The following is a 26,304-nucleotide window of genomic DNA, read 5'->3' as shown; positions in this document are numbered from 1 at the left end:
GCTGGCTGCAGAGTTTTGGATGATCTCAAATCCTTGAAGGAAGATACTGGAGGTTAGTTCAGAGTGTGCTGCAACAGTTAAGTCTGGAGGTAGTAAAAACAGAAATTAATTTTCAACAGCAAATGAACCAAAGCAGCAATGGAAACAGATGACATTAGGGAAGGGGAAACGGATGATCTTAGTGATGGTGCAGATGTTAACGAAGAATGGAATATGACAGCACAGTTGAGAACAGGCTGTTTTAGCCTGAAAGAGAAGTCAGATAGAGGGGTGGAGCAGGTAGTAAGGAGCCAGCCTTCCCAATATTTAATGGGAAAAAATTTCTGCTCATCCAATCTGGAATGCCAGCAGTTTAGTATCGTAAAAGACAGTGGAGAGGTCCAAGTAGGTAAAGTGTAAATGTATATGCGGAACGTGTCTTCAGATGTCTCTGCTGAAAAGTAGCAAATAAATGAGAACTAGAAATGGATGCAAGGAATAATGTTCGGGGATAACTCCTTACAATTCTCTGGCTACAACTGGATAGATGAAAATGGAGTGTGATTCTACTCAGTTGAACGATGGTGGAAAGGTTTTAGAGAAAACCCACATTAACAGCAGTTGCAAAGACTGTATAGTGGTTCAGGAGGATGAAGATAGCCGGCCCTCATCACAGTCACACAGGATGACATTTGTGACAAATACCTCATAGAGCTTCCTATGTAGCGTCTGGAACTCGCTAAGCTTCCTGGTTACTGCCCAGCCATTATGTTCAGGTTCAGACAAACTCAACTTTACTGTGACCGAGTAGCAGGGCATTTGCTCCCCATTCTCTTCCACAACCTGTCCAAGAAAGTAGAAAGAATGTTGACAGATGCAAAGGCAATTCAACAAAAATCATACAGTTATCATTTTCCTCTTACATCAATCTATTTACCTACACAAGAATAAAATTACACTTGTGGGGAATTCAACACAAGTTTAGAAAGTTTAAAAAAAAAGTTATCTAGTCCAGTCCATTCTACTGATGATAGCAAGATCCAAAGGCTGTTTAGTTGTCCTTTATATAAAGCAGTTGCTAAAAACAAAATTCCAACATCAATGAAAGTGAGACATCAGAACAGATAATAAACTACTTAGACTAGAAATGGGCAATTTCATTTGTAATAGCTCTCAAGCAGATGAACACTATTTTTAAACACAGCATTGACAGATTCTCCACAAAGTAGGAAGATTTAGCAACCTTGCAGAGAGTGAATTATGAAGTCAAAGGGATCCAAACATCCTTATAGCCAAAGAACCCTCATAAATCTCTAGTTATTCAAAACAAAATGTATATACTTCACTACTTAAATTTTATTTTTTTTAAAAGCTTTTTCTGAGGTAGTCTCTCAGGATCAAGGATTTGCTTCCACTGAAGTCTGATGGATTTTTGAGATGATTGTTAAGTCCAATGCATGATCTGCAGACTGTCCCACATGCAAGTCTGGTACTTGATGGGTGGGGAAAGTGAGGCATTTGAGGGCTTGAATGCTCTCTGATGCCTTGATTTCTCCTCTGCATGATACGTACAAAGTCCCTCTGTATGTTCAGTCCCTGTGCAAATTAACCTTCTCCACTTGTTAGTTACAAGACAAGGTTTCCTATGAGTGAGTGGGAACATTTGGCCTCTACAGAGATACTTTAAAGGACATCTTAAAACATTTCTGCTGTTCTTCTCGAGGTCTCCTGCCACAATCTAGTTCCAAGTAGACTGGATCTAAAAGTTGAAGTTCGAAATTGGAGGAAGGCTAATTTTGGCAGTATTAGGCAAGAACTTTCAAAAGCTGATTGGCGACAAATGTTCACAGGTATAGAAACAGCTGGAAAATGGGAAGCCTTCAGAGTTGAGATAACAAGAGTCCAGACACAGTATATTCCTGTTAGGGTGAAAGGAAAGGCTGGTAGGTGTAGGGAATGCGAGATGGCTTGAGAAATTGAGGTTTTGGTTAAGAAAAAGAAGGATGTATAGCCAGGAGAGATCGTGTGAATCCTTACAAGACTGGAAAGGCAGAAGGAGTATACTTAAGAGGGAAATCAGGAGGGCAAAAAAGGGACATGAGATAGCTTTGGCAAACAGGGTTAAGGAGAATCCAAAGGGTTTTTTACAAATATATTAAGGACAAAAAGGGTAACCAGGGAGAAAATATGACCCGTCATAGATTAGCAAGGCAGCCTATGCATGGAGACACAGGAGATGGGGAAGATACTGTTTACTGTGGAGAAGACTATGAAAGATATACAATGTGAGGAAATAGAAGGCGACATCTTAAAAAATGTCCATATTACAGAGGTGTTGAATGTCTTTAAACGCATGAAGGTGGATAAATCCCGAGGACCTGATCTGATGTACCCTAGAACTCAGTGGAAAGCTAGGGAAGTGATTGCTGGACCCCTTGCTGAGATATTTGTATCATCAGTAGTCACAAGTGAGGTGCCAGAAGACTGGAGGTTGGCTAACATAGTACCATTGTTTAAGAAAGGTTTTCAGGAAAAGACAGGGAACTATAGATCAGTAAGCCTGATGCTGGTGGTGGGTAAGTTGTTGGAGGGAATCCGGAGGGACAGGATTTGTGTGTATTTGGAAAGGCAAGGACTGATTAGGGAAAGTCAACATTGCTTTGTATGTGGGAAATCATGTCTCACTAACTTGACTGAGTTTTCTGAAGTAGTAACAGAGAATTAATGAGGACAGAGCAGTGGACGTGATCTATATGGACTCCAGTAAAGCGTTTGACAAGGTTCCTCATGGAAGACTGGTTAGCAAGGTTAGATCTCATGGAATACAGAGAGAACTAGCCATTTGGATACAGAGCTGGCTTGAAGGTAGAAGACAGAGGGTGGTGGTGGAGGTGGATTGCTTTTCAGACTGGAGGCCGGTGACCAGTGGAGTGCCACAAGAATAGGTGCTGGGTCCACGACCTTTCTTCATTTATATAAATGATTTGGATGTAAACATAGGAGGTATGGTTAGTAAGTTTGCAGATGGCACCAAAATTAGAGGCGTAGTGGACAGCGAAGGAGATTAGCAGGTCAGGCAGCATCAGAGAAGCAGGAAAATCGATGTTTTGGGCAAAAGCCCTTCATCATGAAAGCTGGTGACGGGCTGAAGGGTTTTTGCCTGAAACATCGATTTTCCTGCTTCTCTGATGCTGCCTGACCTGCTGTGCTTTTCCAGACCACACTCTTGTCTCTGATAACTCCAGCATCTGTAGTATTCACTTTCTGCTAGCAGAGAAGATTACCTCAGATTACAAGAGGATCTTGATTAGATAGGCCAATGGGCTGAGGAGTGGCAGATGGAGTTTAAATTAGATAAATGAGAGATGATGCATTTTATGTACACTTAATGGTAAGGTCCTGGTGAGTGTTGCTGAACAAAGAGACCTTGGAGTGCAGGTTCATAGTTCCTTAAAAGTGGAGTTGCAGCTAGATAGGACAGTGAAGGCAGCGTTTGGTATGCTTTCCTTTATTGGTCAGAGGATTAAGTACAGGAGTTGGGAGGTCATGTTGTGGCTCTATAGGATGTTGGTTCGGCCACTGTCGGAATATTACGTGTAACTCTGGCCTCTGTCCAATTGGAAAGATATTGTGAAACTTTAAAGGGTTCAGAAAAGGTTTACAAGGATGTTGCCAGAGTTATAGAATTTAACCAATACAGAGCGGCTGAGCATGAAGGGGATGTTTTCCCTGGAGCTTCGGAGGCTGAGGGATGATCTTATAGAGGTTTCTAAAATCATGAGGGGCATAGATAGGATAAATAGACAAAACTCTTTTCCCTGGGGTGCGGGCAGTCCAGAACTAGAGGGGCATAAGTTAAGAGTGAGAGGGGAAAGATATAAAAGAGACCTAAGGGGCAACTTTTCCACGCAGAGGCTGTATGGAATGAGCTTCCCCGGCCCCCAACACCTTATCTTCACCATGGACATCCAGTCCCTACACACCTCCATCCCCCATCACGAAGGCCTCAAAGCCCTCCGCTTCTTCCTTTCCCGCCGAACCAACTATACCCTTCCACTGACACCCTCCTTCGACTGACTGAATTGGTCATCACTCTGAACAACTTCTCTTTCCAATCCTCCCACTTCCTCCAAACCAAAGGAGTAGCCATGGGCACCCGCAGGGGCCCCAGCTATGCCTGCCTCTTCGTCGGATATGTGGAACAGTCCATCTTCCGCAGCTACACTGGCACCACCCACCACCTTTTCCTCCGCTACATCGATGATTGTATCTGCGCTACCTCATGCTCCCACGAGGTGGTTGAACAGTTCATCCACTTTACCAACACCATCCACCCCAACCTCAAATTTACCTAAACCGCCCCAGACTCCTCCCTCCCCTTCCTAGACCTCTCCATTTCTATCTCGGGTGACCAACTCAACACTGACATTTACTATAAACCGACTGGCTCCCACAGCTACCTAGATTACACCTCCTCCCACTCTGCCCCCTGTAAAAACGTCATCTCATATTCCCAATTCCTTCGCCTCCACCGCATATGGTCCCAGGAGGAACAATTCCAATACCGAACAACCCAGATGGCCTCCTTCTTCAAAGACCGCAATTTCCCCTCAGACGTGGTTGACGATGCTCTCCACCGCATCTCCTCCACTTCCCGCTCCTCCGCCCTTGAACCCCACCCCTCCAATTGCCACCAGGACAGAACCCCACTGGGTCCTCACCTACCACCCCACCAACCTCCAGATACATCGCATCATCCTTCGTCATTTCTGCCACCTCCAAACAGACCCCACCACCAAGGATATATTTCCCTCCCTTCCCCTATCAGCATTCCGGAAAGACCACTCCCTCCGCGACTCCCTCGTCAGGTCCACACCCTCCACCAACCCAACCTCCACTCCCGGCAACCTCCCCTGCAACCGCAAGAAATGCAAAACTTGTGCCCACACCTCCCCCCTCACTTCCCTCTAAGGCCCCAAGGGATCCTTCCATATCTATAACAAATTCACCTGCACCTCCACACACATCATTTACTGCATCCGCTGCACCCGATGTGGCCTCCTATACATTGGGGAGACAGGCCGCCTACTTGCGGAACGTTTCAGAGAACACATCTGGGACACCCGCACCAACCAACCCAACCGCCCCGTGGATGAACACTTTAACTCAACCTCCCACTCCACCAAGGACATGCAGGTCCTTGGCCTCCTCCATCGCCAGACCATGGCAACACGACGGCTGGAGGAAGGGTGCCTCATCTTCCGCCTAGGAACCCTCCAACCACAAGGGATGAATGCAGATTTCTCCAGCTTTCTCATTTCCCCTCCCCCCACCTTATCTCAGTCCCAACCCTCAGACTCAGCACCGCCTTCTTGACCTGCAATCTTCTTCCCGACCTCTCCTCCCCCACCCCCTCTCCGACCTATCACCCTCACCTTAACCTCCTTCCACCTATCGCATTCCTAACGCCCCTCCCCCAAGTCCCTCCTCCCTACCTTTTATCTTAGCCTGCTTGACACACCCTCCTCATTCCTGACGAAGAGCTTAGGCCCAAAGCGTCGATTCTCCTGCTCCTTTGATGCTGCCTGACCTGCTGCACTTTTCCAGCAACACATTTTTAAGCTCTGATCTCCAGCATCTGCAGTCCTCACTTTCTCCTATGAAATGAGCTGCCAGAGAAAGTGGTGGAGGCTGGTATTATTGCAACATTTAAAAGGCATCTGGATGGGTATATGAATAAAAAGGATTTAGAGGGATATGGGCCAAGTGCTGGCAAATGGGACTAGATTAGGATGGGATATCTGATCAGCATGGACAAGTTGGACGGAAGGGTCTGTTTCTGTGTTGTACATCTCTATGACTCTAAGTAAAACAATCATTTCAGGATGCTGGGCACATTAATTTGGCAGAAGCTGGTGCTTTTAAACAGTTTTTCTCGAATGGAGATTTTGACGGATCTTCCACTTTCCGGTGCTTTCAAGTGTCCCCTGCAAGTTGTCTAAGTCTCTGAATTTGATAGGAGTACAGAAGGCTATCTGCTGCCTGGTCAGCCTCGAATTTAGCCTTGCATTTGAGCTCAGAACCTCATATCTTTTCCTCCATCAGCCAAAGCCTAAGCCCATACAGGTAAGTATCCTATAATACCATAGCTGCATTCCAACAAAACCTCGCTTAATAGAAATAAGGAGGCCAGTGGGGTTAGGGGCAGACCAGCAAACAAATATCACTCACAAACGCTCAAAAATCACCCAATAGTCTAACCCAAAGTATAGCACAGCCTGAATGAAGGTTTAAATCCTATTTATCAACAAAACAAAAGTAAATTTAACACATTGCATTTTTAAAAAAAATAAGAAAGCTGCTCTTATAGAAAACTGCACCATTGACAGCTGAAACCGACGTATGCGCAGGCCAGCATGAAGACCAGCGCTGACATTGTACATGCATAAAGCCTTCAGCAAAGACACCAGCACATGCGCAGAATGAAGCACGGAGGTTTCAGCGTTCACAGCAGCGCATGCGCAGATTGAAGCGAGGAGGTTTCAGCGTTCACATCGGCGCATGCGCAGATTGAAGCGAGGTTTCAGCGTTCACATCAGCGCATGCGCAGATTGAAGTGCGGAGGTTTCAGCGTTCACACCAGCGCATGCGCAGAATGAAGCGCGCAACCGATCCCCGCTGGAACCTCACTATTGCCAATGGAGGTCAGTGTTCTTGAAAATACTGCTCCCTAATTCCCTGCCCAAACATGTGCTATTCCAGAACCACCTGTACATTGGAACTGACTCTGAATTTTGTCAGGACATTCCCAAGATACAGAAAATTGCCGTCATTTTCATGGATCTCACAATTACCTTAATCTGTGTTGAAGAAGTTTGCGCCATGGTATCTGGTTGGTATATGAACTTAGTTTTCTGGGATGTTTAATAAAGATCCATTTTCTCATATACTTTGGAGAAGTACTCAACAACAACCTGGAGCTCCATTATAACCAGTTATAAGATACTGCAACCTCTCCAGTTCTGAAATCTAATGTTCACAAACAGTGGTTGTCTAAAGTTAAAAATCACACAACACCAGGTTATAGTCCAACAGGTGATGAAGGAGCGTCGCTCCGAAAGCTAGTGTGCTTCCAATTAAACCTGTTGGACTATAACCTGGTGTTGTGTGATTTTTAACTTTGTACACCCCAGTCCAACACCGGCATCTCCGAATCATGAGTCGTTGTCCAGAAACCTTTCATGTCGACCCAAGCATTCTCTCTCTCTAGTCATCTTAGTACAGCACTTCAGGAAGTAAATCCTGGAAGATGCAGTGTTTAGACAAATAATACAATTTCAACTGGTACTTTACAATGTTCTATCATTATTTTGTATTTTATTATTGCACTGCTCATTTTACACACAATTCTATAATCTAGAAAACTCTGAAATCTGGAAATAAAACTTTGTCCCAAGGCTTTCAGGAAACTTGGAAAAAACAGCTAAAAACTGTGATAATGTTTTCATTGTAGCAGTGAGCTTTCAAAAATTCATAATGTGCAACAGTAATTGCTGCACCAACACAGTTACATATTTTCAATTTGATATCAGGCATCAGCTGAAATTACTCGAAAATGAACAATTCAGCAATTATACAGGAGCTTTAAGAATATCTCAAAGAAAATCAAGTGTAATTAATTACACTATTGTGATTAAGAGAAATGTGACAATTAATCAACATTAAGCAAAGGTGCAAAGCAGCAATAAATGACCAGATAATCCTTTTCATGATGTTGTTTCAATAATAAATGCTGACCAAGCACAACAGAAGCGAGGTTACTGGAATCCAAAAACATGAAATGTTCTGGTGCTGAAAATTCTTTCAGACATCATTTCCCCAAAAACATTGGTATTTTTTGAGAAAACACTTGATGCTAGATTACTGACAGAACAGGATGCACCAAATTTCTAAACATGAGCCCCATCAACTGAAGGATACACAGCACTAAGAAACTCTTTTAAACAAAGAGTTGGTTTTGTAAACAGATCCTTCAATGGAGTATGGACACGACCTACCCAAAGGATTTAATTTTAACTCAAAGCTTCTTTCATTTCACAACACAATTTTAAAAATAATTATTTCTTCACAACATAAAATGCAGCCTATACTGAAGTATTAGAAAATATAGGTTAGAACTCTGCATTTCACTTTATTGTTCTTTTATTTGGAATATAGCCTATGATGATATCTTAATACACATAAAACTATTTTATTTGACACTGCTTTCCCATTTGCTATGACTCAGGCAGATTGGATCCATTTTTAGAATTAAATTCCTATTAGCTTGATTGAGTGAAGCTGACAGTTCACCACTTCAAAAGAAATCAAGGTCACACTGAAACATAACTGATACACTTCTGCTGATGTAAAACTTTATATGTACAGCATCAGTAGACTAGACCAAGTGTTTCCCTCAGTTCCATGTTAGGATTGTTGTTGAACTCTGCACATTAGAGGATCACACATTGTCTGGTTAATAGCAAACACCTCGTTTCTTATTGTACAAAACTGACCACTATCAAATGGTACAGAATCTGATACCATTGACTCCTGGGATCCTCTCAGGAAGCTACCATAAATCCTGTATGATCCTGTCTAATTGTTCATGTGCAAGAAAGTAATAAAATTCTTACTTGGGTTATGATAGCAGCATCGCAATGCAACAATACTAGATTCCAATGCCACAATACAAATTACAGGCTTTTTGTTTACTGTTTCACTGTAGTATTTGAAAACATGGTAAAGAGCTAAAGATGCTCTTAGCAGTTTTATATCAAGGTGCTCAACTGACTCTAGCTTGAAATTACTGATACTAACATATAAACGAGGAGTTTATATGAATAGGTCACTCAGCCTCTCTAGCCTGCTCTACCATTTGATAAGTTGTCACTTTCATTCAATTGGCATAAAATAATTACAACTGATTTGATCCTTCCTCTTAAATTTTTATTATACAAATTGTTATCCAAATATTTGTTGGTTATCACCTCACATTTATATCCAAGTTGCCACAGAAAGACGTTTTTGCGAGACTTACAGCATCTACTTCCTGATTTACACAAGTGATCTACATCAACATTACTCCTGAAGCACAAGGCATTCCAACATTGTGTAAATTAAAATATTCTCCCCAACCAGTCTGCTTAGCTTGAAATTTAACTTCACCAAAAGTCTCCTTGCGCTGACGTATAGGGAAATATGATTAGGTTCCCTACAGTATGGAAACAGGCCCTTCAGCCCAACAAGTCCACACCGACCCTTCGGAGAATAACCCACCCATGCCCATTCCCCATATTTACCCCTGACCAATGCACCTAACACTATGGGCAATTTAGCATGGCCAATTCACCTGACTCGCACATTTTTGGATTGTGGGAGGAAACCAAAGCGCAGACATGGGGAGAATGTGCAAACTCCACACAGTCGCCCAAGGTGGGAATCAAATCTGGGTCCCTGGTGCTGTGAGGCAGCAGTGCTAATCACTAAGCCACCACATAGGACAGTTACTGTCCTTGCACTGTTATCTCATTAATGGGTAAATCCAAATATAAAGTTCTTTCTCAGGGCAAGGACAAAAAGGTAAGAGAACGGCACTAAATCACAATGCTCATTTGAAAAATAAAACATGATAAGCCGAATGATCTCCTTCTGAGTCATAACACTTTTGTGATTCTGAAATCTGTTACTGCTAGTAATAAATTTTAGATAATTCTGAGGTTCCACTGTACAGCTACGCTGTCCACAAGGACATCTTCAAATTCAAAAAAGAACACAGCACTACCATCCACTACAGCTGAAGACTGCACTGCCACTGCAAATGAACAATCTACTTCTGATAGGAATTCAAGTGTAGCATCACCAAAATTAATGCTTACAGCTGTCATTCAGTGCAAATCAGAGCGCTAGTGTGTTTGATAAATATGACACTCCGCATTGGTCAATTCTATATAAATGCTAAGTGCCAAATATTGTACAAATTAGTGCTCCAGTAAAAGGAGAACACAGCATTATTAACTAAGACCAGAGGTCAAATTTTACATCCCATTAGCATTTGTTCACAGACTTCAAACAGGGTTGATTGAGACTGTTTGACAAAGTGAAAAAGGCAAATTGCTCCATTAATCATGCAGCATCTTAAAACCCCTGAGCATCAAAGGAGTGACACGGTTTTTTCCATCCAATGATCAACAGTTAGTCATCATCACCCCATACAGAATGATATGAACAGAGATAGCTAGTTTTCTTTCTTGATGATACCAATCAAATATAAAAATAATACAACAGATTTCTCCCTTTTCTCCACTCTTACAAATCAGTGAGCAAGCTCCAGGATGGTACATTGTTTCTCTGTTGAATGTCTGAGCAGGTACAAGACATCTGAAGTGGGACACACTGAAGATTCTGTCCATATTGGCACAAGTGACCACAATAGGAAGAGTGACAGGGTCCTGCAATGACAATTCGGGGAGCTTGGTAGTAAGCTAAAAAGCAGGACCTCCAGGGTAGGAATCTCGAGATTATTCCATGCCACATGCCAAGTCCAGGAACAGAGACAGAGTACACCTTAACACAAGGTTAAAGAGGGGATTTAGGGGGAGGGCTTCAGATATGTGGATATCTTCCTGGAAAGGTGGGATCTTGTACAAGAAGAATGGGTTGCACTTAAACTGGAAGGGCACTAATGTCCTGGCAGGGAGTGCCACCTAGGACGGTTTAAACTAGCATGGCATGAGTGGGGGAACTGGAACAGCAGGTCAGTAAATATAGAGACTGGGAAGAGCTTGAGACTAAGGCAAATATAGCTGAAGAGCAAGTGCAGTCAGGGAGAGGTTGCTGAGCTCAGCAGAACTGGAGGCTTGACCTGTATTTGCTTCAATGCAATTATTATAACAGGTAGCACAGATTATCTTAGAGCCTGGATTAATGCTTGCAGTTATGATATTATTGCTATCACAGAAAGAGGGACAGGATTGGCAGCTGAACATTCTGGGATATCAATGTTATGAGCAAGAAAAAAGAGGAAGTAAAAGAGATGGGGAAGTTGCATTACTGATTAGGGAGCATATCACAGATGTATTGAGGGAGGACACCCTGGAGGGATCTTGCAGCAAAGTAGAGCTCAAGGGATAGCAAGGGTGCAATCACAATGCTGGAATTGTACTAAGGATCTCTCAGCTGACAGCAGAAGATAGAGAAAGAGATACGTAGTCAGACTCGGGAACGACATCAAAATAACAGGGCTGTTGTGGTGGGTGATTTTAAACATCCCCTATATTGACTGGGACACTTAGTGCCAGGATGTGAATGGGGAGCAATTTGTTCAGCGAGTCCAGGAGGGTTTTTGAAACGCTATGTGATAAACCAATAAGGGAGGGGGTCATACTGGACCCAGGTATTGGGAAATGAGATCGGCCAGGTCATCAAAAGGTTCAGTGGGGGAGCATTTTGGGAACAGTGACAATAATTCCACACATATTTGAATACTTTTGGATAAGGAGAAAGTGAGGTCTGCAGATGCTGGAGATCAGAGCTGAAAAACGTGTTGCTGGAAAAGCGCAGCAGGTCAGGCAGCATCCAAGGAGCAGGAGAATCGACTTTTCAGGCAAGGGTGCAATCACAATGCTGGGATTGTACTAAGGATCTCTCAGCTGACAGTAGAAGCACCCTTGCCTGAAGAAGGGCTTATGCCCGAAACGTCGATTCTCCTGCTCCTTGGATACTGCCTGACCTGCTGCGCTTTTCCAGCAACACATTTTTCAGCTACTTTTGGATAAGGACCTTGGATGGCAATGTTAAATTGGGAGAAGGCCAACTAGAACAGAATTAGGCAAGAATTGGAGAACATGGAATGGGAGAGGCTGTTTGTGGGTAAATCCATATCTGACGTGGGAATCTTTTAAAGATCAGTTGATTAGAGTGCAGGAAAGGCACGCTCCTGTGAAAATGAAGGACAGGAATGGCAGGATTCGGAAACCTTGGATGACAGGGGAAATTAGCAGCTTATAAAAAGCAAATGGAAGCACATTAAAGGTCTAGGCAACTAAAACCAGGCAAAGTCCTTGGAAAATATGGAGAAGGTAGGAACAAGCTCATACGGGGAGTTTGGAAGGCTAAAAGAGGCTTTGAAATGTCATTGACTAGCAGGGTTTAGGAGAATTCCAAAGCATTTTATACAAGTATTAGGCGCAAAAGGGTGTAGCTTGTGGAAGAGTAAACCTACTCAAGGATAAAGGAGGGAGGTTATGTGTGGAGCCAGAGTACTTTACACTGGTATTCCCCAAAGAGAGGGACTGTGGGATGTTGAGGTTAGGGAAAAAAAAGTGTAAGAATACGCTCGGGCAGGTCAATATAATGAAGGAGGAAGTGTTGGGTGTCTTCAATTAGATTAAGGTGGACAAGTCCCAAGGGATCTATCACAGGATACTGTGAGACACAAGGGAAGAAATAGCTGGGGCCTTATTAGATATCTTTGCATCTTCTTTGGCCTCAGGTGAGGTTCAAAGACTGGAGAATTGACAATGTCATTCCTTTGTTTAAGAAGGGCAACAGAGCTAATCCATGTAATTACAGGTTGGTAAGCCTGACATCAGTGGTGGGGAAGCTGTTGTAGAAGAAATTGAGAGACAGGATTTATTCTCATTTGAAAGCGAATGGACTTGTTAGTGATACACAGCTTGGGCTTGTGAAGGGAAGGTCATAACTCACCAACTTGATTTTTGTGGTGGTGACAAGAATAATTGATAAGGGAAAGGCAGTGGATGTTGCCTACATGGACTTTAGTAAAGCAATTGATAAGCTCCTCATGGCAGGCTGTTAAAGAAGGTAGAGTCTCATGGGATCAGGGGTAAGCTGGTTAGATGGAACGCACTGCCAGTGGAGGTGGTGGAAACAGGCACATTTAAAGCGTATCTTGATCGACGCATGAACGGGAGGCGAACAGAGGGATGGAAACTGCATATGGGCAATATGTAGCAATTCTAAATAAGGGTTAAGAATCATTGCAGGCTCAGTGGATCGAAGGGCCTGTTCCTGTGCTAAATTAAATTGAATTGAATTTTCAAAAAAAAAAACAATAAGACAGGGGCAGCAACATGGTTCTGCACTGTGATGGATAGTTTAAAAAAAAACCTACCTCACTGCTGCTAATGGTGGCTTTCCACTGCCCGAGATTCTCACACCACCAGTCTGTTCGGACAATGTGTTGCTGTAAGTCATCATGTTCTTTCTCCATCATGGAAATCTCATCCTTCAACTTAGTAACAATCTAAATGAGACAGATTGGTAAGTATTCACAAGGTACATTTCTAGGAAAAAGCAAAAAAAAATCTGATCATGACTACTCTTCAATATCTGTTTCTGCAGTTGACAATAAGATCTGAAGCTGCCAGTCTTTAGGCAGGGAGAGATCGATTTGACATCAGTGCCAGTTATTCAATTCACGATATTCTCAATGGAGTTTGATAGATTCAGAACTTGAGCTCACTAAAATAGGAAAGAAAAAAACCCAGCAAGTATGCTTCATTTCCAGCCAGGCTGCTGAATAAGTTGATCCATTATCTTCTTCACTCAGTCTTTTCCTGAGGAAGGCAATTTAGAACATCACATAAAAACTCAAAGTTAATGGAACATTAAAGAGGCAATACAGTACTTGTCGACATTGCTGGCTGCAAAAGAGATCACCAGCCTAATTCTATTCTCCATTTCTTGATCCATAGCCCTGTAGATCATAACAATGTTCTGAAGAACAGTCAGACTAGACTCTAAATGTTAACTATTTCTTTCCACAAATACTACCAGGCCCACTGAGCTTCTCCAGCATTCTTCGTTTGTTTTAGATTTCCTGCAACAGCAGTATTTTGATTTTATAAGGCTACAAGAATTAGGAACAAGAGTAGGCTGTTCGGCCCCTTGAGCCTGTTCAGCTATCCAATAGTATCATGGCAGTTCCAACATTCCTCGCGTCCACTCTCCTGTCCTTTCCCAGCAACTCTCAATTCCCCTACTGATCAATAATTTATCTCAGCCTTAAATATTAAGAAGGATTCTGCCCCACAGCTCTCTATGGCAGAGTCTCAAAGATTCACAACCCTGTGATAGAAAAAATTCATCATCTCATCTTGAATTGGCAACCCTTTATTCTGAGACTCTACTCTCTAGTCCTATACTCTCCCATGAAGGGAAACATTCTCTCTGCATTAACCTCTCAAGCCCCTTAAGAACTCTATATGTTTCAATGAGATCCACCTCTCATCCTCCTAAACTCCAGTAAGTAGAGTCCCAATCTGTTTAGTCTTTGCTCATTGGATATATTGGATAAAGTTGTAAAGCCAATTAAGTATGTTCAAAATGTCAAAGTTTACATATTTACCCTTCTGAACAGTTTAACAAAAAAAACAAACTGGTGCTGCAAAGATTACCTTCACTTTTCAAAGAAATATTTCAGCCAAATACTTGTTAATTCTCAGAGAATAAAAAGGATGAGATACAAAATGTTCCAGATATCCTTCAGTCTAGCCTCCCTACATATGCAAACATGTGCCACTAGACATATTCAGTTATAATTGGGATCTTCCCAAAGCAATACATAGAAACTTAGAAAATAGGCCCGATGAACCTGCTCCACTATTCAAAGTGATCATGACCAATCAACCATTTCAATACCCTGTACCTGTTATCTCCTAATACTCTTTGATCTCTTTAGCCTCAAGGATTCTCCCTAAATCTTTCTTGAAAACATTCAACATATCAGTTTCAATCACCTTCAGTGACAGAGGCTCACTACTGAAGAAACATCTCAATACATTCAGATGTCAAGACGAAGTCTTTCAAATGCCTCAGAGATAAACAGCTGTTTCACATTATTTACTCACACACAGGATCCTCAAAGATGGTTCTCAGAAAAGTGACAAAGGCTGAGCTGGGTAAAATGGTTCCTAGACTAAACTACAAAAGGAATCCAAACAATATCGAATAGCCAACTCTCCTGACAACCTTAAATTCAGGCATGTAATGTCCAGGCAGTTCCACAATCTATCACCCCTGACTGCATACGTAGCTTGAGAGATGGTCCGTGTTCATGACAAGGCCAGATATCTTAAAACTCCATTTGAATCAATTTTCACAGTCTTTCAGACATTAATTGCCAAAACATATCATTGATGAAAGTGCCTCATCATATAGAAAGGAAGTGATTTTATATACAGTAAATGGTCTAAGTACTTCCTGTACATGCTGCAAGATATTTCTCTACTGGCCTTGGGCTATTCATAGAACCAGACAGAAGCATTGTACAGGTGGTGGCCATTGGATCTACATCAGCCTTTAAAGCAATCCAGTTTGTCTCACTCCATCCCCATGCTATTCTCCTCCTTTGAATAGTTGTGAAAACCCCTTTTGAAGACTCGTGCTCAATCTATGTCTAGCATGTTAAGACTTAATACATTCCAAATCCTTAAACCATAAAGGTTGGTTTCTTCATGTCACCTCTGGTCCTTGTGCCAATGACCTTAAAATTGTGCCCTTCAAGACTTTGGACACAATATCACCGATTCAAAACCAGTCATGGGTCTAAATCTCTATTAAAACTCCTCTTAGACTATTCTGTTCCCTAAACTATCCATGTAATGCCTCAGCTTTACAACTAATCCAGCATGGTTTTTTTTGTCCAGCAGGAGATCACAACATCAGTTCGCTGAATGGAAAGTCGAAAACTTTGTGTCCATTTCATTTACAGAGGAACCGCGATTATCCAAATACCAATTATCCAAAGGAGATCGCGAGGTCCCAATGGAAACATTACATCAAAGACGTGTTTCCAACTGTGATCGCTTCTTTTGTTTACAGTGATTAAACAGGCACCATCTCCAAATGACTGTCTATCCACCCTCTCTCTCCCCACACTTTCCCTGGAGTTCTATACTGGGGTGTACCCTAAACCCCCCTTTCCCAGAAAATCTCTCCAATATTGCCCTGTACAGGGCAAAGGTGGAACCGGTCAAAAGGTTGCAGTATAATGGTGTGCGCGCGCATGCACACTATTTGGAGACGTACCCCACAAAGGCAACTGCAGCAGTCTTGTTGTTGGTGTCCAGTCCAGCTGCCCCAGAGAGAGGGCGGAGAGTACAGGGTTGGGGGGCGTGGTGTTGGACGTGGTCGAAGGTGGGGCGGTGATGGACGGGGTTGGGGGCGGGGGTGTTGGGTGCAGGGAGCAGTTTTGGACAGGATTGAGGGCGAGGCCTCGCACATTGTGTGCTGCAGCAGTCTCCTGGACGAGGAACAGACTTTAAAAACTCAGAGTCCCAGAGTAAAGGCATTTAATCAATTATCCGAGTGAAATAGTGCCCACCCATCACGTTCGGATAATTGAGGTTTCCCTGTACATAATCAACACAAGAATGTATGATAAAGTCAATTGACGAAAACAAACTGAAAAGATAATTACTTGTCTACCTTTCTGTCAGGCTTCGGCGAATTCTGGATGGAGCCCAAAGCTTGTCTCTTGTATTCAAGTTTCTCATTTAACTGTCGCAGTTTGTTGACAGCGTAACTTGCCTGCTCATTAATGCCATTACTGCCTTCATCCAAGACTTCCTCACCGCTCTCACAAACCTGGTTCTGGAAGAGGAGGATGTGGATTTAGAAAAAATTTAAGTACCATATAAATAACAAGCCATTGTTGATTTTCAATTTTCAGAATTAAAATTAATGTCAGGTTGTGTAATGAAAATGGTTTTTGATTCATTTAAATGATTGTTCCTCTCAACTGTGATGCTTGCTGCCAAGCATTAGTCTACAGCTGCATGTTTGACATCAGATCCAGACGACATAACCAGATGTATAAAGGCATGGCTGAAACAAATGATAGCGTTTCCCTGCACTACACATACAAATGCCTCAGTATCACTGCTACAGAATTACATTGTTTGCTATCTAACTCATCCGGAATGCATTTATGGTGAATTTATATTGAACAGAGGCTAGGTGGCTCCTGAAAAGATCAAAGGCCAGCTAAGATGGTGACCTGTAAACAAATTAGTCATCTGCCATCTCAATTGAGGGCAGTGGAAAGAATTTAATTTAGTTCCAAACAAGAAAATTGGCTTTTCCTCCCAACTTTTGAAGGAATTCCTCCTTCCAAAGTTACTGCCCCACCATGGTTACCTTGCCTCGAAATTGACAATTCTCGAATTGGCACCACATTCCACAAGCATCCAATCCCTCCACCACCAATGCTCAGTAGCAGCATATGTATTATCTACAAGATGCACTATAGAAATCTGTCAAAGATCCATGGATACCACCTTCCAAGCTCACAACTACTTCTGTCTCGAAGGACAAGGGCAACAGATACATGGAAACATCATTTCCTGCAACTTCTCCTCCAAGCCACTCAATACACCACTTAGAGATGTAAGAGTAGTCCTTTGCTGTCACTGGGTCAAAACCTTGGAATTCCTTCCCAATGGCATTGTGGGTCAACTTACAGCACATGGAGTGTACAGGCTCAGAAAAGCAGCTCACCACCACCTTCTCAAGGGCAACTAGAGAAGGACAGTAAATGGTGGCCAGTCAACAATGTCCTCATTCCACAAGTGAATTAACAAAATACTAAGTCCAACCAAGAGTGTCACAGAATAAATACAGAATAGAGGAAACATTACTCCCTACTTACCTCAGAGTGGAGTTTTTTTGGTCATCTTTATGTCATAGTTGTAATGAGATCTGGAGCAGAATGGTCCTGATGAGGCCCAGACTGACCACTAACGAGCAGAATATTAAAGAAGAAGTGTCACTTAATAGTATTGTCAACATTATCTTTGACTATTTAGCTACATCCAGGACTTTGTTGGGACCCACAGCTTTTACTGCATCCATAGGGAGCAATGATAGCCGTATCATGAGGTTGCACATTGTTTTGCAGTATAATCCTCTTCTTGATAGCCTGTGTTTTTAGAATGCCCAGATTTTATCTGGTAGACCCGTCCTGAAACTATTTTAATTAGCATGGTGGCAGTGCCATATGACATGATGGAGATGTCTCCCACAAAGACAGTGCTGTAATTGCTCCTACCTGCACTGTCATGGGCTGATGTATCTGCGACAATACACGGGCAAGGGTAAGGTCAAGAAGCTTTTTCCTCTGTTGGTTCCCTCACTATCAGTTAGGCCCACGTCAGGCAGATGAGTGATTCACACCCTGCCAGTTCAGACAGTAGTGGTACACGTAAATCATATTCTTGATCATGTACACTACAATATTTCAGAGTGCATTCTTTACTCTTAACTCCTTCGGTCGCTCTTCCAATTGGTGTTCAACATGGACAAGTTAGAATTCATCAGCTGAGGACCTGTTATCAGATTAGATGATAAAAACATGGAAGCCCATTCCCTTGAAATTGTACAGCACTTGCTGCCACCTCTTCCAAACAGAACCTCTAGGAAATTGGGAGAATTCCCAAATGGTCCATGCCTCTATTGCACAGCAACTTCAAATGGGAAAGGGAGAAACAGCATCTCTTAAAGAATCCCAAAGAATCCAATGTTCTTCCAGGGCATTAAACCCATTCCTGCAGTGCAATCGATGATTTATTCCTCAGACTTCAATTGCTCTGAGATACTGGATTTATAGGAACAGGCAGCTGAAAATGATGCAGAGACAGATGCTGATTGCCCATTCAGCTGCTTGTATATAACGAAACCAGATGAAAAACAAGTTTGAAAAAAAAAGGGAAGAAACTTTGCAAGTGATTTAAATGAGAAATAATTAAATACTGCTCTGGAATTCACCATTAAGATAAGATTTATGTGACACATTGAGGGGATGTGAAATTGGTTTGAGCACAGAAATAAATTGGATTCAAAACATATGGCTCACAATCAAAGCGAAGGAGGGAAAAAAAACTAATAAATTTTCATCCAGCCTTTTGGCATTTCAAAGTTAAACAAGATAGACAAACTTGCAATGTTTTAGCTACTGGTTTCTGTTCATACTAATTTCCAGACAAGACAAAAATATTCATGTGAAGCCTAACAATATCATGAATGCAATTGTAGATCACACCAATTCCCTTAACATGGTAACCTCAATCTCTTGGTCTGTGGTTAATCAACAGCTGGGCATAGCTAACAGATCTTGGTGTGCACATAACTGAACTTCCCTTTATCCCAAGGTCAGGTATCAGGATATTTACAGATGTGTGCGCAATGATCAGTACCATTCAAAACTACTCAGGGTTCAGAAAAGATTTTTTTTTAGATTAGATTAGATTACTTACAGTGTGGAAACAGGCCCTTCGGCCCAACAAGTCCACACCGCCCCACCGAAGCGCAACCCACCCATACCCCTACATCTACCCCTTACCTAACACTACGGGCAGTTTAGCATGACCAATTCACCTGACCTGCACATCTTTGGACTGTGGGAGGAAACCGGAGCACCCGGAGGATGTTGTCAGGTTGAAGGGTTTGAGATATAGGGAGGCGCTGAATAGGCAAGGGCTCTTTTTCCTGGAGCATCAGAGGCTGAGGGATGACCTTTTTGAGGTCTATAAAATCATGAAGGGCATGGATGGGGTAAATAGACAAGGTCTATTCCCTGGGTTGAGGGAGTCCAGAACTAGGGGGCATAGGTTTAGGGTGAGAGAGGAAAGATTTAAAAGGGACCTAAGGGGTAACTTATGCATGCAAAAGGATGGTGCATGTATGGAATTAGCTGCCACATGAAGTGGAGGAGGCTGGTATGATTAAAACATTTAAAGGCATCTGGATGGATACGTGAATAGAAAGGGTTTAGAAGGATTTGGGCCAAGTGCTAGCAAATGGGACTAGATTAATTTTGGATATCTGGTCAGCATGGACAAATGGACTGAAGGGTCTGTTTCCGTCCTGCACATTTCTATGACTACTCAGATACTAAAGCAGCTTATGTTCAAAAGGCGGCAAAATCTAGGTTTGGCTGAAAAAGTGTGAAGTAATATTCATGTGCCATGCAATGACCATCCCTAATGAGGAAATCCAACCAATATCACTTCACAGTCAATGGCATTATCATCACTGAATCCACCAACATCAATCCTGGGGTTTACCATTGACTATAAACTGAACTGCAACAGTCATATAAATACAGTGGCTACAGGAACAGGCCAGAGGCCAGGAATCCAAAAGTAAGTAACTCACCTCTTGATTCCCCAAAGCCTGTCCACTATTTATAAGGGACAAATCATGAGTGTAATTTGAATAATCCCCACCTGCCTGAATGGTCACAATTCAAAAAACACAAGAACCTTGACACCATTCAGGACAAAGCAATTCGCTTGACTGACACCACATCCACAAGCACCTGCTCCCTCCACCACCAATACTCAGTAACAGCAACGTACAGCAAGATGCACTGCATCAATTCACTAAGACTCCTGAAACAGACCCTTCAAAAACCTCACCCACTACCAACCAGAAGGACAGGAGCAGCAGATACATGGGAACTCCAGCACCCACAAGTTCCCATTCAAGCCATTCCCCAACCTGGCTTGGAAATATATCACTGTTCCTTCAGCATATCTGGCAAAAATCCTAATACAATGCTGTTAGGGAGGGGGTAAGTGTATCTACACCAAATGGGCTGCAGAACATCACCTCCTTCTCAAGGGCAAATACTGATGAGCAATAAATGCTGGTCCAGTCATAAAAATAAGTCAACTTTCAGCCTTTTCATAAAGAACATTGCCTACATATAAGCAAACGCTGAAGAACGTACATTTCTCATTCAGATTCAAACCAGTTGTTTGAGGTCTGACATTAAACTAAATTGATACAATCAATTGGTCAAGTCCACATTTCTTAAACACAAGTTAGAAAGGCAGAGGCATAAATAAATAGTCTAAAAGGTCTTCAACAGCTTACACAAACATACATGAGCAAATTGCTCTGGTCCACATGGGTAAATATAAGCAAGCCAATCTTTAGTGCAAATGTCAACATTCTGTCATAGACATAGCCACAACAAACATTAAATGTTCTATGAACTACATTAACCATGGGCAACCTGTAATGCATATTTTGTGTTATCCAGGTGCAGCCATTATTGCAATATAAAATGTATGATAATTTATCTTAAATGTTTGGATTTTGAACCAGTCTCATGTGGGCTTAGTCACTAAATTGCTCAGACCAGACAAAGTTCTGGAGGTTTGATTTTTTTAAAAAATCCATTATGTGCATGCGTCCCTGGAGCACTAACAGGAATTTGTTTGCACTGGGATAGATTTATGAGCATAAAGAATCAACATTGAAAAATACTTGCTTTTAGTTAGAAGAATTAAGAATTGACCATGTTTTTGGATTATGGGAAAATAAATAGCTTGGAAAGCTTTCATTTTTCAATCTGCAGAAGTTTGGCTTGGAGTTACATGTAAAAACACAGTTCCATCTGATGAAAAGGGATGTTAGAGCAGTTAAAAAAATAGATTACCTCAGTGAAATGCAAGGGTGGGAGGCTCATCGGAGGGTCAGTGCAGTCTCAATGGACCAAATGGCCTCTATCTGCACTATAAGCATTCTATGTTTCTACGAAAGCCCTAGACTACGGGCATTGGATAGGCATTTGGAGGATAGTGGGCTAGTGTGGGTTAGGTGGGCTTGGATCGGCGCAACATCGAGGGCCAAAGGGCCTGTACTACACTGTATTCTTCTATGTTCTACGTTTTACTGGACAATATAGACAGGTTAGTCAGATGGGCTGAACTATGACATGAAAGTGTAAGGTGATGTGTTTTGGGAGGACTAACTGGGAAAAGGAGTACACATCGAATGGTAGTACCCTAGGAAGTAGAGAGGATAATTGGGACTTTGGTGTGTACATTCACACATCCAACTGGAGTGCAGGTTCATAGCTCCTTGAAAGTGGAGTTGCAGATAGATAGGATAGTGAAGGCAGAGTTTGGTGTGCTTTCCTTTATTGGTTAGAGTATTGAGTACAGGAGTTGGGAGGTCATGTTGCAGCTGGGCAGGACATTGATTAGGCCACTGTTGGAATACTGCATTCAATTCTGTTCTCCTTCCTATCGGAAAGATGTTGTGAAACTTGAAAAGGGTTCAGAAAAGATTTACAAGGATGTTGCCAGGGGATTTGAGGTATAGGGAGAGGCTAAACAGTCTGGGGCTGTTTTCCCTAGAGTGTCGGAGGCAGAGGGCTGACTTTATAGAGGTTTACAAAATGAGGGGCATGGATAGGGCAAAGTCTTTTCCCAAGGGGTCAGGGAGTCCAGAACTAGAGGGGTTTAGGGTGAGAGGGGAAAGATATAAAAGAGACCTAAAGGGCAACTTTTTCACACATTGGGTGGTACGTGTATGGAATGAGCTGCCAGAGGAAGTGGTAGAGGCTGGTACAATTGCAACATTTAAGAGGTATCTGGATGGGTATATGAATAGGAAGGGTTTGGAGGGATATGGACTGGGTGCAGGTAGGTGGGACGAGAATGGGTTGGGACATCTGGTCAGCATGGACAGGTTGGTCCGAAGGGTCTGTTTCCATGCTGTACATCTCTATGAGTCTATGGAAACTTGCCTCAATTAATAAAGGGATGCAATACAAGAACAAGGTGGTTATTATGGAGTTGTATGTCTCATTAGTTAGGGAACATCCAATGTACTGCGTACAGTTGTGGTTACCAAACAGGAAGGATGCGATTGCACTGGAGATGGTACAAAAGAGACTGACCAGCATTTTGATGGGCTGCAGCGATTAAACTATGAATAAAGACTAGGTAGGCTGGGGTTGTTCTCCTGAGTAGAGAAAACAAAGGGAACCTAATTGAGATGTACAAAGTTATGAGGGGCTTGGGTTGGCTAGAAAGGGAGAAACATTTCCCCTTACTAGCAGAATGAATCAACGGGCATAGCTTTAAAGTAAGGATAAAGATCAGATTGAAAGGGGATTTGAGTAGGAGTCTGGAATTCTCTGCTTTAAAAAGGTGGTTAAGGCAGGAACACCACAGCATAAAAGATTGTGGGCTCTAAAATTGGATTACAATAGATAGATGCTTGATGACCGACAGAGACATGATGGGCTGAAGGGACATTTTCCATGCTGTAAAAACTTTATCACACAAATACTATGCTTAATGTGAATGGCCTCGTTTGTTCTATTTTGTATTTACTTTTATGTATTAAGCCAGTATTAAGCTAGTAATGCATGCCTACATTTCAGTGACAGATCACCTTGTTAAATAAATCAAAACATAGAATCTATTAAGCCAGATTTCGGTCTGGGATCAGTAATAACATCAGCTAGAATCATAACACTGTACCTGATCATCTGCAACCACATCCAACTTTCACATACTATCTTCGAAAAGACTGGCTACAATCAGTCTTCACTCAAATAAACACATCTCTCAGCCAATTCCTAAAGTATGCAATCTATGTTAACCATAGTCAGTTTCTACAATTCATGATCGACATTGAGCCAACCTCTGAACTCCACATTAGTACATTAACCCCAGTCAACTTCTACATCTTGTCACCTATGTTAACCACAACAGACTATGAACACTTAGTAAGCCACTGCCACTCCAATATCCAAATATCATTAAAATTAATTTCATGAAACTCTTCTCAAACTCTTAAAAATATTTCAGAATCAGAAACTGCCAGTGATTTACTTTATTGAATCCACAGGCAAATGACAGAATCAACGGGCACACATTCAAAAAAAAAGATCTCTTCAATATATGTCATAACCTCATTCTTGTTCCATATTTTATATTCCATATAACTTATAGTTTTAAGAATGTAACTTTAAGGTTGACTATTGCAGTGTTAAATGTAATATAAATAGTTTATGATTACCACTTCCCTGAAATTGCAACATATTTTTTTTGAAAAATTCACTTTACATCTGCTTCAGAAACTCTAGTTATGTCCCCCACCTAACCTGAAGCCTTCAATCACATTAATGCTTCAGTATATGAGGATGAAAGTGAAAGAGCAGCCAGGTTGTTCAGAATATAGTGTTGCGTGAAAGCATGTCTTACCACATCATCACGGTTGTCAGGACTGGATTGTAAAGTGCTCTTTTCCTCTTCCTTTCTAGCAAGTCTTTCATACAAGTCACTTACAAGGAACGATGGGTAATACCGCTCTTTAAGAGTCTCATAAACATCACTCTGAATTTTGGTGAAGACATCAGTTCCTTTGTTGCCCACAAGGCTTTGCTGGATTTCTTTATAAAGTGCCTTCTCCACTGGAATTTCTCGGCTTTCTACAAAGTAATTCTGGTAGATTTCACCGACGAGTTGAGGTATTTCAGTCTAAGTGGATAAATGCAGAAACTATAGGTATTAAAGGGCAAAGCAGTTATTATCCAACACACATTTCTGTCAAAGAATGGGACTTTTGCATGTCTCCACTGATTCACAGCACAGCAACTTACTGTCTTTGGAGTCCCTAATATATATTTTATGAACATCTAATTTCATGAGTATATGTTTCGGATTATAAATTCGGAGGGGGAGAGGGTAGTTTGGTACAAGAGGCTGGCAGGAACTCCAATATTGTGGTCAAAGTTTGAAAATAAAGAAAAGTTTGAAAACGTGAAACAACCCTCCTGCTCACTCCCCCTCAGAACCCTCATGCCCCATCCAAGTTCAATCTATCAATTGCCATGGCCCCTTGTATCCCCTCTGCCAATCTAACCATCCTCTTGGTTTTTCATTCCTGAGCCACCGATGCCCTTTTAACAACCCGCGTTGCCCACCTTGTCCCTATGGAGAAAGTGAGGACTGCAGATCAGAGTCGAGATTTTGGTGCTGGAAAAGCACAGCAGGTCATGCAGCATCCGAGGAGCAGGAGAATCGATGTTTCGGGCAGGAGCTTTATGCCAACTTTATGCCTACTTTCACTTACCTTCCCAACTTGTCCACAAATACTGTTGCACACTGGAAAATAAGTGTTAATATTAGCCCTTAAACATCTAAATTGTAGTTCATGCTCCAAACTCAGGGGAGGCAATAGCCTAGTGATACCATCACCAGACTGTTAATCCAGACCCAGGTAACGCTCTGGGGATCCAGGTTTGAATCCTCTTGTGATGGATGGTGAAATTTGAATTCAATAAAAATCTGGAATTAAGAGTCTGATGATGATCTTGAAATTATTGTTGATTGTCAGGGAAAACCTTTCTGGTTCACTAATGTCCTTTAGGGAAGGAAACTGCCACCCTTACCTCGTCAAGTTTATGTACGATTCCAAACCCACAGCAATGTGTTTGACTCTTAACTGCCCTCTGGGATAGGTAATAAATGCTGGCTCAACAGCTTCATCCCATGAATGAATAAAAGAAAACAGAAAAATACGCAAAAAGAAAAATTGATGTTCCTTGACATTACGAAAGGTTAACACTTGTGAAGACTTCTTGGACTGTTTTTGACAGGTCTTGACAAGTTGGATAGTTCCAAAGAGTTAACGCAACTTTGACACAATATTCTTCAGTCCCAAACACACCTGGTCCTTCCACTAACTAAATGAATTCCCCCTCAGATAATGTATGCTTTCCTCTCATACCCACCCCAAAAATAACCCATAACCCTCATTCAAACTGTGTCCTGGGACTACATCCACAATAGCACTCCAGCTCTTGAGGGGTATTCTGGCTACCCAAGTGAAAAGCACTGACGACAGACCTGCTTTTAACTGGTCTCATCTCCGTACTCCAGGCTCCATAGCAAAGAATCCAAAATCCCAGGGAAACTGATCAGTTAACTAGCCAACAGCCTCTAGGAAACACACATGAGCAAACTATAGCCTGCTCCCCATCCCAACTCCCAAGAAAATAAATTATGTCAGGTTCAAGGTACCCCGGTCTTCTTTGCCACAATGGATACTCTCTCAATCCTAGCCATAAGGGGTAAGGATTTTATGGTGTCTCAATGACAAGTTTAAATTATTCAAACAGTTAGAACATAGAACAATACAGCGCAGAACAGGCCTTCTGGCCCTCTATGTTATGCCAACCTGTGAACTAGTCTAAGTCAAGATTACCTTTTGCTCGAAAATTCATTTTCCTGCTCCTGGGATACTGCCTGACCTGCTGTGCTTTTCCAGCAACACTCTAATCTGGACTCTGATCTCCAGCATCTGCAGTCCTCACTTTTGCCTGTGAACTAATCTAAGCCCATCCCCCTATGACAACATTTGTTTCCTGGCACAAATGAAAATTTTAATATTGGGAGTAATTAGGTAAAATCTCTATCTGGAACACTCATGATGTGCCACTTCACCATGGGATGG

At 42.1% G+C, this 26,304-nt stretch overlaps 1 protein-coding gene across 3 annotated transcripts in view; it reads right to left on the bottom strand.

Annotated features, from left to right (window-relative positions):
- Positions 1–26,304, bottom strand: part of snx25 (sorting nexin 25) — a 317,654-nt gene that overhangs the window by 40,040 nt on the left and 251,310 nt on the right. For all 3 annotated transcript variants that reach the window (XM_072595279.1, XM_072595271.1, XM_072595263.1), the window contains 4 exons: positions 24,051–24,326; positions 16,471–16,635; positions 13,154–13,285; positions 685–822 (listed from right to left, as the gene is read on the bottom strand). In XM_072595279.1, the coding sequence (XP_072451380.1) occupies positions 685–822; positions 13,154–13,285; positions 16,471–16,635; positions 24,051–24,326 (711 nt within the window). The remainder of the gene's footprint in view (positions 1–684; positions 823–13,153; positions 13,286–16,470; positions 16,636–24,050; positions 24,327–26,304) is intronic.

Source organism: Chiloscyllium punctatum, chromosome 2 (genome assembly GCF_047496795.1).
Source record: "Chiloscyllium punctatum isolate Juve2018m chromosome 2, sChiPun1.3, whole genome shotgun sequence".
Taxonomy (NCBI): domain Eukaryota; kingdom Metazoa; phylum Chordata; class Chondrichthyes; order Orectolobiformes; family Hemiscylliidae; genus Chiloscyllium; species Chiloscyllium punctatum.
This window is presented reverse-complemented; position numbering and strand designations above follow the sequence as displayed.